General features: G+C 38.0%; 1 protein-coding gene across 17 annotated transcripts in view; it reads left to right on the top strand.

The window, feature by feature from the left end:
- Window positions 1-11,816, top strand: part of LOC5571223 (potassium channel subfamily T member 2) — a 716,145-nt gene extending 704,329 nt beyond the window's left edge. For 11 of the 17 annotated variants that reach the window (XM_021840115.1, XM_021840117.1, XM_021840121.1 and 8 more), the window contains 4 exons: window positions 8,539-8,744; window positions 8,807-9,095; window positions 9,168-9,368; window positions 10,327-11,816. In XM_021840115.1, the coding sequence (XP_021695807.1) occupies window positions 8,539-8,744; window positions 8,807-9,095; window positions 9,168-9,368; window positions 10,327-10,644 (1,014 nt within the window). In that variant the 3' untranslated portion in view covers window positions 10,645-11,816. The remainder of the gene's footprint in view (window positions 1-8,538; window positions 8,745-8,806; window positions 9,096-9,167; window positions 9,369-10,326) is intronic. The other 6 variants (XM_021840125.1, XM_021840119.1, XM_021840110.1 and 3 more) reach the window with 3 other exon arrangements.
- Window positions 11,817-13,030: the final 1,214 nt, after the last annotated feature.

Raw genomic sequence — 13,030 nt, 5'->3', positions numbered from 1 at the left:
ATGGAGTTTTTAGTATAAGTGCAAACGGGACTATACATTAACAATACAGTGACATAAAAATGGATAATTATGGTGAAAATACTACTTTATAAGTGTTGGAATAGACTGTCCGGGATTGAAGACCAGTGGCTCGAAATCCGAACGACAGGAAATGTTCCTCAATTTGCATATGTAAAGAACATTTTTAAAGTGATATTGCAGAGAAAACTTGAAGCTATTTCAATACAAGTGTTTTGTTATGTGTTAACTTCGTTTTAATTCAAAATAAAATGTGCGATTTATGTATTGCTGCAGCTTAAAGACACAAGCGTCTAACCGGATATCTATGACTTCGATTGAGGTAATGAAAACACTAATTTACATACATTTCACATTTTGTGAGCAACGTAGAGTAAATGAGTGTATCATAAGCGTAACAATGTGGAGTTTAATTGGATTAAGGTAAGCCTATTATCTATTTTACACAAATATTTCATGATGTAATTCTGCTGTCCGGATTTTGATTCACAAGTGTCCGGATTTCAAGACAAGGCTTGTTCCAAGTGTCCGGATTTAAGGACAAGACAAGCATCATTAATTTGACTATTTAAACGATAAAATCTTCATTTTCAATCAAACACTCATTATCGTCACTTAGACAAGATGTGAATGATGTGTAGCAGCACAGAACATTGTATATTTCTAGAAAAAATCTATTCAAAATAGAATTTGAAGATTGGTCCCAGCTTAAGCGTCCGGGTATTGATGCAGCACGGTATGTTCAATTTGCAAAACCTAAATTTTCGAGTCCGCACCTCTTAGGTTTCAGGTACTTCAAACCATTTCGGTATTTTCTGCTAGATCTTCTATGGGACAGAAATCATTATTTCGCGAAAAAATTCCAAACACCTTCAAAATGAACTTAGATCAATCTAAATGTAATACAAACTTAAGAAAGTATGAAAAGTCATGTGAGACGACTAAGTTTCGTTTTGAATTGAATTTAGAATGCTTGTAAGGACTATGAATGTGTGGAAAAATGTGTTAAATAAGGAGTTTATTATTTGAAATTCACTTATATTTCTTATTGCAATATACATTCAACATTTTCAAAGATATCAATCATACATTTCAAATTATTCTGAGGATACACTCTAAAGATTCTAAGAATAATTTTAACATGCCTGAAAAATGTAACCATGAAGTCATAGTTTTTTGAAATGCATTGAAAACTATTTATTGAACATATCCATCGATATTTCACGGTGTATTTGCATTTCATTCATCATTTCCACTATAAATATAATATATAGTGTATATTTGAAAATGCTTTGTTTCCACTGAACTTAACCTATGACAAAGCATTGTTATCAGTATAGAGTCATAAGCACTGTCCAAAACGGAACAAGTTAATATGAATTACATATTTGTAGATGTAATGTTATTTTAAAAGTTAACAATTCACATTCGAAACATTATGGTCAGAAATATTAGGCCTTACTTAATGTGATGAAACATCAAGCTATCCGGTTTACATTAGAATTTGGATTCCATTATATTCCATATATTCTGACGTAAGAATACGTAGATAGTTCAGGAGATTGATTATTTCATTTATAATCTATTAGGAAATATTAATTCACTATTAGTGACCATCACATTTTAAACCAAGCAGGTTTTCTTTGCTTCTACTTGATTTTCAAAACTTTTAAATCAATGATTCAGTACTGATTGAAAAACTAATCAGCAGTGTTGGTATGACATTTTTTTAGAAAATGTTTATTGAATGCCGATTTTGAACTGAAATCATTGCGTTTTGTATAAAAACATAGACATACAACGATTCCCGCCGCATCATATTTCTTCAAAAGTGGAGGAGACACCACTAATCAACCGTTATATTGGGAGTCTCAAACAGATTCCTCACATCCTTTTAATCACTATATAACTTGGCCTCATAAAAAATTGGAAAAAAAATAAAGTTTTATGAAATTTTTCAACCGATCAAACCTAGATTTATGAATTCACCCAGCTCATGAACGGACCTGGTTGCAATCCGAATACGGTGGAATGCTTAAACCTTGAAATTGAAATATATAAACATGTGACGAAAATCATGAGTATATAAAAAAATCAATGCTTAAATTAGAAATTAACGCCATACCTGCGTCGATCTCTCGGGATAAATAATGAAACTGTTTTTTTTTTTATAATAAATTCATCTCCAGAATTCAATGGTTGTTGGACTTTTGTCGCGATATTTTGATTTCTGGTCCATAGTGCGATCACGTGGACAACCAGGAATAATCGTTGCGAAAGAACAATCACAAACACAACAATCGGGTTGTTTAGCAATGAAAATGTTACATTTTTAGTAGCTTGATCGAAAGAGCACATTTTCTAAAGCATAACACAATTTCATTGCGCTTCAATATCTTAGTTTTGGCATTACAAACGATAAATGAAGATTTCAATATGTAAACTCAATGACATTGTCAAACGAATCATTTACAAAACAGATTTCATACAGTGTATGAAATTCTGATAAAATATTCGTAGATATATAGAATATTCGTAGATAACGAGAAGGTGTGTTAATTAAGCTTCTAGCCCCCTTATGTATCTATAACTTCTAACAACAATTCATCATGAGCATGGAGAGCTTCAACAGTTTTTTTACGATAAGTGCTATGCATTCTTATCCAACTTTAACCAACATTTCCACTAAAGATTTTTCAACTCAAACACAAATTAGCGATTTATTTAAATTGATGTTCATTTTTGAGAATTAATTGATCAATACTAAGATAATCTTCATGATTATAACAAGTGCAACTAAGCAATGTTTTAAAGATAAAAAAAAAGTTTTACGTCACGGTCGCCATATTGAAAGCCGAACATTCGAATAAATCCTAAAAAGCCGAGTGAAAGTGCCAACAGAAAGATGGGTGTAATTTCATCAATATTGAATGCAAATTTTGTCCGCTCATTTGTCGTCTCATTGAATGCATAATAAATCAAACAAAAGCCCTTTCAAAGCTATTGGGGATTTTTTTTTATTTCCGTACGGGTTTGTGCCGAAAAGTCTCAGATTTTCATGAAAAATTCAGGGTCGCCTATTTTCCCGGAAAACTCAGTTGGATTTTTTTTTGTTTTCCCCTGACACTACTTACTTTGAAAAATCATAACTCAAGAACGAAGCATCATAGAAACATTTTTTTTTATGAAAATGAAAGCAAATTTTCTCAGGAATAAAAAAAATATTAACTGGAAAAAAATTTCCACCGTTGAGAAAATTCGTAAAGAAAAGCCGGAAAAACTATTGCAAAATTTTCAAAAAAATATTTTTGAGAAGATAATTTCATGAGCTTTAATCTCTGAAATTTTTGAAATGTACTTCTTTTTCGTTTTTGAGTTATGGCCAATTTTGTAAAAAATGTGCAAATGTGTCATTTTGAGCCTTTTCTTTGAAAAATCATAACTCAAGAAATAAGCATCGTAGAAGCAAAGTTTTTTTTTAAGAAAATGAAAGCAAATTTTCTCAGTAATAAAAAAAATATTAACTGGAAACAGTTTTCCACAAAATTTTCCACAAAATTTTCCACCGTTGAGAAAATTTGTAAAGAAAAGCCTGAAAAACTATGTTCCAATAAGTGGAAAACTTTCAAAAATATATGTTTGAGAAGGTAATTTCATAAGCTTTAAACGCTGAAATTTTTGAAATGAACTTTTTTTTCGTTTTTGAGTTATGGTCAATTTTGTGGAAAATGACCATATAAGCCTTTTCTTTGAAAACCCATATTTCAATCGAAGCATCGGAAAAACAAAGATTTTTTATCAAAGCAATTGCAAATTTTCTAAAACATCTGAAAAAAAATATACGATTTGGTTTTAATGAAGTATAAGTCGGAATGGATGATATTTTTCATGAAAAATTACACCGCTAAGAAAAACTGAAAAAAACTGTTTCTGCCTAAATTTTTCATTACACTGAAAAGGGATTCTTTCTTTGCTATGGAACAAATAAGATTATTATTATTTTTTTTAAATTTTATTTATTCAATTATTTAGTACATAACTTACATTTTCATCCTAATACTATCTATTTTTTCAACCAGGAAGATTGTCCTTGGTTGCTAACACCAGAAGATTTTCGTTTCATTGTATTATTAAGAACAAAGCATGCTGTATTTTTTTGATTTTCATGTGCATCTGAGAATTCACTAGCAAAAATGCTTCATTCGTCTTTTGGTATAAATGAATGATATTTTTTGTTCCAGGAATTGGAACAAGGTTAGAAAATCTTTCCTGAAGAAAGTAATGGCAATTTCGACTGGAACTAGACTACTACTTTCGGATGGCTTTCTCAGTCTGGAAGTCGAAAAACGATGTTTTTTACATTCCCGACGTTTCGGCCGTTGGGTTTTGGCCTTTTTCAAGGGGTGTAAGGTCTATCGTCTCCCGTTATAGATAGATTGTCGTCTAATTGGCGACGGAGAGCGCTCTATCATGCCTGCGTTTCGATTTTTAGGTGTGACAACGGATTTTATAATACAACACAACACAACACTGCAACGACTTTTTCATTTTGAAAAAGTCGTTGCAGTGTTGTGTTGTGTTGTATTATAAAATCCGTTGTCACACCTAAAAATCGAAACGCAGGCATGATAGAGCGCTCTCCGTCGCCAATTAGACGACAATCTATCTATAACGGGAGACGATAGACCTTACACCCCTTGAAAAAGGCCAAAACCCAACGGCCAAAACGTCGGGAATGTAAAAAACATCGTTTTTCGACTTCCAGACTGAGAAAGCCATCCGAAAGTATTTCCTGAAGAAATTTTTCAGCCTCTGAAAAGTCATTTTCAGTTGCATAGATAAATTCCCAATCTTTTTATGAAAGTTTTCCACTAATTGGAACATAGATTTTCCGGCTTTTCTTTACGAGTTTTCTCAACGGTGGAAAATTTTGTGGAAAACTGTTTCCAGTTAATATATTTTTTTATTCCTGAGAAAATTTGCTTTCATTTTCATAAAAAAAAAAACTTTGTTTCTATGATGCTTATTTCTTGAGTTATGATTTTTCACAGAAAAGGCTCAAAATGGCACATTTGCACATTTATTACAAAATTAGCCATAACTCAAAAACGAAAGAAAAGTACATTTCAAAAATTTCAACGTTTAAAGCTTATGAAATTATCCTCCCAAATATATTTTTTTCGAAAATTTTCCACAAGTTGGAGCATAGTTTTTCCGGCTTTTCTTTCCGAATTTTCTCAACGGTGGAAAATTTTGTGGAAAACTTTTTCCAGTCAATATTTTTTTTTATTCCTGAGAAAATTTGCTTTCATTTTCATAAAAAAAAACTTTGTTTCTACGATGCTTCGTTCTTGAGTTATGATTTTTCAAAGTAAGTAGTGTTAGAGGAAAACAAAAAAATTCCAACTGAGTTTTCCGGGAAAATAGGCGACCCTGAATTTTTCTCAATTTTTTTTTTATTTATATATTGATGAGCCCTGTTTGTGGAAAAAGTTTCATGAAAATCTGAGACCCTTCGGCCCACTTTGTACGGAAATAAAAAAAAATCCACAATAGGGCTTGTTTTCTTCAGCTTAGTAAACTTTATGAAGAAGTTTTTTTGAACAGCATTACGGTTAGAATTCTATTTAGAACAGCCCTTTGCATCTATCAGCATACCAGTACCTGCTGTTGTTGATTTTCGAGCATGCCAAAACAAATATGGTATATGAAGATTTGAGTGTAATTATTGTTTTCATTTTTCCAAAAACAACATTGAGAACAGGTTTTCAGATCATCAAGTATAGCCAGTAATGTCTTGAATGCGAATAAACAATATAGACTTTAAAAACTTAGTACTTCACCTAATAGATTATATTGGCTTGTCAGTTGTAGAAATCAACAAACGATCATATTTTCATTAGCCTGTTCATCTATTACGTTAATTCCAAACCTCGTATTCGGAAAGAAGGAGTTGGATTTTTTTCATTTTCAAACATTAGTTAAACGCATAATATAGTTGGATATAATAAAATGAGTTTTGTGGGTTCATCAATAGGGGCCTTCCTTAGCCGTGTAGTTTGAGTCCGCGGCTACAAAGCAAAGCCATGCTGAAGGTGTCTGAGTTCGATTCCCGGTCGGTCCAGGATCTTTTCGCAATGGAAATTTCCTTAACTTCCCTGGGCCTAGAGTGTAATCGTACCTGCCACACAATAAACGAATGCGAAAATGGCCACTTTGACAAAAAAGAAAGAACACTAATCTGAGAAGTAGTATCTGTCCCAGTGAGGACGTTAATGCACAATCCTGCAAAAGATCATTGATTTTGCTGTAGATCTGAAAGAATGCACTGAAAAGAGATGTTAAATAACCTGAAATTTAAAGCTTAAAATTATACACAACATATGTTTTTGAGCCTTTTTAAATACAATTGTTGCTCATGAAACATCAAGAGATCACTGGTAACCCTCGTAGACCTGCGCAGATTTGTTTTCCACGGAGTTTGTGGTTGGTCTAAAAAACCAAACAGTTGATTGAGTCTGAAAGAAGATACCGTTTTGATTCATATTACGGACAGCATCAAATTCCGGACACTCAACTTTGTATGGGAAATATTTCACACGAAATGTTTCAATTTTTGCCGCTAAAATGTTCTTACTTTCGAGGCTCGTTTTAATAAACATTTTCCATAAATATCTATGTAAATTTATAATGCCAAACTTCCTGATACGTCTGATGATTTGACTTTTTTATTTATGATTTTCACGAGCTGTCCGGAATTCGAATCGAAGTGTCCGGAATATGAGGCAAAAGTAAGGAAGCGTCCGGAATAAGAATCATGAAAAGTCCACTAATTTCTATTTATTTAAAATTATTCATGTTGCGGAATCAAAATCTTCACCCGCCATTCGAAAGTTAAGCGCTTTGAAGGCTCAATTACGTGAAGGAATCATACAGAATGATTTATTTTATATGCTTTCTGATCAGTTATACTTCACTGAGGCCTTAAGTGTCCGTAATATGAATCAAAACGGTACACTTACGTGACTTTCACGAAAATAAACAAGAAGCTTCCTCCAGAACACTTCACACCCACCAACTAGGGGTTCACATTCGTCTTAACTCATTCCAATCTCCCACTGCAAATTCAACACACCAGGCAACGCATGTGCACCGTTGCATGAACTGGCAATACGATTTTCAAATGTCCTTTGCAATTTCTACGATCAAACTCACACTGGTACCAACCGAACAGAACAGAACCACCACTCACTCTTACACTTGCTACTACACTACCCGCACTCGATCCTCGAACTCTACACACTCGATCGCCGGTTCCAATGGGAGCCATCCCACAGACAAAACCCAGATATTACAAGTCACTTCCAGGGTAAGTATCACCTCAGTCTCTACTAGCATTGTAACTCGCTAACACTACTACTGCTACTACAGAACTGTTACTACTTCCGTATAGAGCTAGCTTAGGCATTAGGCAGCAGCTATAGTTGAGTGTGTTTCAATCTCATTCCACAGTTTGGCAGAAAGATCTCTCGCTTTCTATCTCTTCGCACGAAAAACTAGGTAATTCTCTAAAATCATTCATCATCAAACCCGAATGCCGAAAAACGAAAAAGCCAAATTAGAACCAACAGTTGTTGAACGCTTCAGTTATGCCGTCGAAGTTACTGTTAGATAGATTTTAGTATGGTGGTGTTTCCGTCAGCAACGCGGAGAACCATTGATCTATATTTGTATTGCTGCATCCTTGACATTTCTCTTTACTAGTTTTGCATTAAGGGCATGGGCTAACGCTTAGAATGAAACACGGTTTTGCATTTATTATCTTCATTAACAGGATTTCAATCAACCGAGAGCTAGTGATATTGTAGGACCTGTCATTAGAATAAACTATGCACACATACACATCCAAAAATGACACAACTTTGCAATCTCCCTCTAGTCGGGTTACGCCTACTCACACACTACACTGAACAAAATCTGCACCATGCAATCAGTTACTGTTCCGTTCGTTATTGTGTTGTTGATGTATGTCTGCCGTTACAGTTTTTGCATCCTTGTTTTGTAAGCGTTTTTGTGTCGGCAACGTTGACTGATATCGAACACGATTGCTCGAGTAAATAACAGGGAATTTGTGTATTGTGCACTGCCAGCAACCAGTATCTAACCAGCAACAACACTGTCACAGGTGCACTGTGCTGTTCCGAACATTCCCAGTATATGTGAACTTTTGATTGTTCCAAACGTCCTCCCGACCGCCGCTGAGATGCACCCTCCGTCTGCCAACCAAGATCCGTCAGATTATACTAATCGATTTTTTTTTTCTCTTCTTCTTTTTCTCTCCTTCCTCTACTGTGTTCGTTGTGCGTTCTGTACTGTCCTACTTACGCATTCCCTGGATTGTCTATCAAATGTGTATCATTCCTATTTCCAAACAAAAATGCTTGTCTGTGTATGTATATTTGTCTATCGGTATGTGTGACTACTGTGTGTGTCAAAAACTTTGAACATTTGAACGCACAGTACTCAATCAATATGGCCGACGAAGCGCGTGACAATCATATGCAGCAAATCGAACGGGCGGAGATTGCCAACCTGGTCCGAAGTCGCATGGAATCGCTCAACCTGCCCAGTATCGACTACGATGACGTAAGCGAGAAGCGGAACCACCTTTCGTATGTGATCATCAACCCTTCCTGCGACTTGAAACTGGAAGAGGGCGACATTATGTGAGTTGAACAACTGTTTTGTTCAAGTGTTAGTTGATCAATTGGTTTCTTTTGTTCCGCAGATACCTAGTCCGACCCTCGCCATTCTCCGCCCAGAAAACGTTCGAAAGGCACAACTCGCGCCGCAAGTCCAACATATCATTCTGCTCCAATATCAATCTGGCAGCGGCGGCGGCCGGTTCCCGGCGTGGATCGGGCATCGGACTGAACACCATTGGTGGGCCTCAGCCGATGTCAGGTTACGTAACGCCACGTGCTCCCCCGCTGGTCACAACAAAATCGAATTCTTTGTCTCTTCCAGATAGTCCTAATGCAATGGGACAGATGAGGGGACGTAGCAATTCCCTCAGGGTAAGCACCGCTAGGCGCAGTAGAACGACCGCTTTGGATGTGACGCTAGCAAAAGCCGCTCAATCCATTCAGTTTCTGTCTCCACAGATCGACAGTGATATTCTGCTGCGGCGGTCCAACTCCCTGCGGCAGGGACTCCCGAACATCGGCAACACCGGTCGGCGGAAATCATCGCTGGAGGAGATCGGCATAAGCCACTTTGCGACGCTGATGCAGGCCACGAACCACAGCAACCCGATCAAGATCGCACTGAATGGAAGCATAGGACTGGAGGTAGTGATCGCAGCAGGTTTTGGCTGTCTTTTTTCGTCTTATAGAGCTCTACTAAAAATAACTCTCTTTCGGGTCAGTCAGGTCAGGCAAATCAGTTAGGTTAGCCATGTCAGTCAGGTCAGTCAGGCCAATCAGGACTGTCAGGTCAGCCAGGACAGTCAAGACAGTAAGATCAGTCAGGTCAATCAGGTCAGTCAGGACAGTAAGATCAATCAGGACATGCAGGTCAGCCAGTTCAGCCTCAGGTTCAGTTAGGTCAGTCAGGTTAGCCAGGTCAGTAGGTCAGTCAGGTCGATCAGGTCAACCAGAACCGTCAAGTCAGCCAGATTACCCAAGTCTGTCAGGTCAGCCAGTTCAGCCAGTTCAGCGAGATCATTCAGGCCAGTCAAGTCAATCAGGCAAGCCAGGTCAGGCAGGTCAGACAGATCAAGCCGGTTAGTCAGGTCAGCCAGGTCCGTTAGATCAGCGAAATCAATCAGACCAACCAGGTCAGGCAGGTGGTTAGTTGGGTCAGCAAGGTCAGCCAGGTCAGTTAGGTCAGTCAGGTCAATCGGTCAGCCAGAACAGTCAGGGCAGCCAGGCCAGTCAGGTCAGCCGGGTCAGTCCAGTTAGTCAGGTCAGCCAGGTTAACCAGGTCAGTCAAGTGCCAGATCAATCAGGACAGCCAGGTCAGACAGATCAAGCAGGTCAGACAAGTCAGTCAGGCTAGTCAGGTCAGTCGGGTCAGTGAAATTAGTCAAGACAGTCAGGTCAGTCAAGTCCATCGGTCAGCCAGGTCAGTCAGGACAGTCAGGTCAGCCAGGTCAGCCGGTTAGCCAGAACAGTCAGGACAGTCAGATCAGTCAGGTCACTTAGTCAGTCAATTACAATGACTTTGAACAGTGCTTGAACCTCACCATACTTATTTAATTCCTTCTAAATTCTATCACTTACACATTTCTACCTCTCTTCCTAACAGGTGACTCCACCGGAAGAGCCACTTCCGGTCATAGGCGTCCCGGTACCAACGGGTAGCGGCGGTGGCATAAATCCGTCAAGCCTTGGGGCATCCGGTACCATGGGCGGTTCGACACTCGGTCTAAGCACCATTCCGGACTCAAGCAATGGCAGTGGTGGCGGCGGTGGAATGGGTGGCTCTGGCAGCTGCGGCGGTGGCAACGGAAGCGGAGGAAACATCGGTGGTTCAAGCTCTAATCTGTCCAGCATGCAAAACGAATCATCCCCCAGCAGCCAGCAACAGCAGCAACCGCACCATCTGCATGGAACGATAGTATGATATAACTTAATGTGGGGCCGTAGGCTCCGCTCAGCGGTGCGGAACAATAAGTGGATATAGAAGTAGCCTCAAACCCGTAGCAGCAGCAGCCGTAGATACTAGCAGGATCCATCAACGAACTGACCATCTCTCCAATCAAGTAGACAACACCTTCCAACGGCACAACGGGCTGACTGCTATAGGCAACGAAACAAATCACGCTCCACCACTAGCAAAAGCACCCCCCACGAAGCATTTAGGATGACACAGTAGACCAGGAATCAAGAGGAGAAAATCGACGAAAGACGGTTTGCAACTGGTGACATTCAATGAATGTGATTAACATTAGAACAAACAAAAAAAACTACAAGTGATAATAAGTAGATAAATTGAAGGCACAGCCCATGGGAACAATCAAGCAGTTGACGGCCAACCGAAGGACGAACAAGAAAAGATAAGACAAACGAAGCGGAATCGAAACCGTGAAAATGTTGTTTGTACATATTGGTAGCGAACCAAGCCATGAACGCTGACGGATGAAGAGAGAACAATGCTAAGTTAGGAAAACCTTCAACAAAAGGAAGTCCATGGGTGGAGGAATGGAGAATGGAAAAATGGAGGTAAATCGCAAAATTTGGTTGGGTTGTTTAGTTTTTGTTAAAGTTGTCTTCCGAAGAGATCGAACCGTTCTCGTAATAAGGTGCGGTTCTTTGTGTGAACAAATACAATTTTTTTGTAAATGTTTTCTTTCCGGACTCGTAGTCCAAATAAATTGTAGATAATTTCGTGAATCTATTCATTGAATGAATTTTTATAAGAGCAGCGTTTGCAAAGTTTGGAACCTAAAATGGCCTCAACGAACTTTGCACGATAATTCACATTGACCTCAGAAACAAAAGGCCTTATGCAACCCACAGACGCTCAAACGGTTTGACCAACATTGACTCCGCCCCCCATTATGCTTATGTTGGTAATATATTTGACCGTGTGTGATGCTGCTTGACGCACCAATTTGACAGTTCGTGAAACATGTTTGACGGTTGACGAAAATCGGTCGGACAAAATCAAATGAGTTTGATTTTACTTAAACCGCTGGTGGGCGTAGTGAAGTGTTTGACGAACTGATTGTACTGTCTGTGGGGCAGTTGAATAAAGTTGGCGTCTCATCAACTACCGATGCCTATGTATATTCAGAACTACTACAAGAATTCCAAACTGTCCAGTATTTCCTCCGGAGATTCTTACAGATTCCCCCGACGATTTTTTGTTTTTTTAGCATTGAAATGAATGCTTCGAAAGACTTCAGAAGGAATTTCACTAGGAATTATTCTTGGGATTCAACCAGGACTTTCGCTAGACATTGCACCATGAAAACTCCGATTATTTCCCCCAGAAAATGTTTACTCGTTCCCACCAGGAGTTCATCAAGCTATTTGACAGGAAAACAGTTTTTCAGGTATTTCACACCCAGACAACCTGGAATCGCATGATAGTTCACGTTACAACTCGTTTATTCATATTTATTACATCAAACCCGCAAAACACCGTGGATAAACTCGTCAGATTGTTGAGTTTCCTCGCATAAAACACTTCTTTTCTGAGTTCATTTGTACATTTTGTTTCGTCCCGTACACTCGTACAGAGTAAGTCGAATCAATCCGTAGCATCAACATTTTTTATCATAAGTTAAGTCGCATAAGATCACAGGTTTGTCCGGTAGGATATTTCTTTACTCGCATTGTATGTTATTATTCATCACATAATATATGCACGCATATCGCCTCCACTTTTGTACGTAGAAGGCCTTTTCGCGACATCTTATAAGTGTAATTTTGCACATACAAAGCCTCCAGGTGATTTCGTTATACGTACATTTTGGTTGTCTGGGTATGGAATTCCACCAGAAATTTTCGCCAGGAATTTCGGAAAGATTACATGTGAAATTTCACCACGAATTTTTCCAAGGGTTCCTTTAATGTTCCTTCTACGAACTGTTACTGAAATTTCTCCAGATTTTTCGCTAAGAATAATCTCAGGGATTTCATTTGGAAATCTTTCAACGATTCCACCGGATTTTTTTTCATATAATCTAACAGTATTCTAAAATTTTACCAAGAATTCTACCAGAATTCAGGAATTTCTCCTGAAATTCCACCATAAATTTCATCAGGGATTGGGAATTTCCTCCGGTGATTTCATCAGGAAATTTTTCTAGCGGAATCTTTTAAGGAATAGATAATATTTCCCTTCGAGTCTGTTATTAAAATGCATGGTGGAATCTCTGAAGTAATTCCTTGTAGAACTCCTGAAAAAAAAAATCGATAAAATCTTTTTAATAATTCCGGAAGAAATCCCTAGAGCAAATACTTTAGAGAAGATTTGGAGGAAATGCTGAAAGAATACCTAG

The sequence above is a fragment of the Aedes aegypti genome, chromosome 2 (assembly GCF_002204515.2).
Source record: "Aedes aegypti strain LVP_AGWG chromosome 2, AaegL5.0 Primary Assembly, whole genome shotgun sequence".
NCBI lineage: Eukaryota > Metazoa > Arthropoda > Insecta > Diptera > Culicidae > Aedes > Aedes aegypti.
This window is presented reverse-complemented; position numbering and strand designations above follow the sequence as displayed.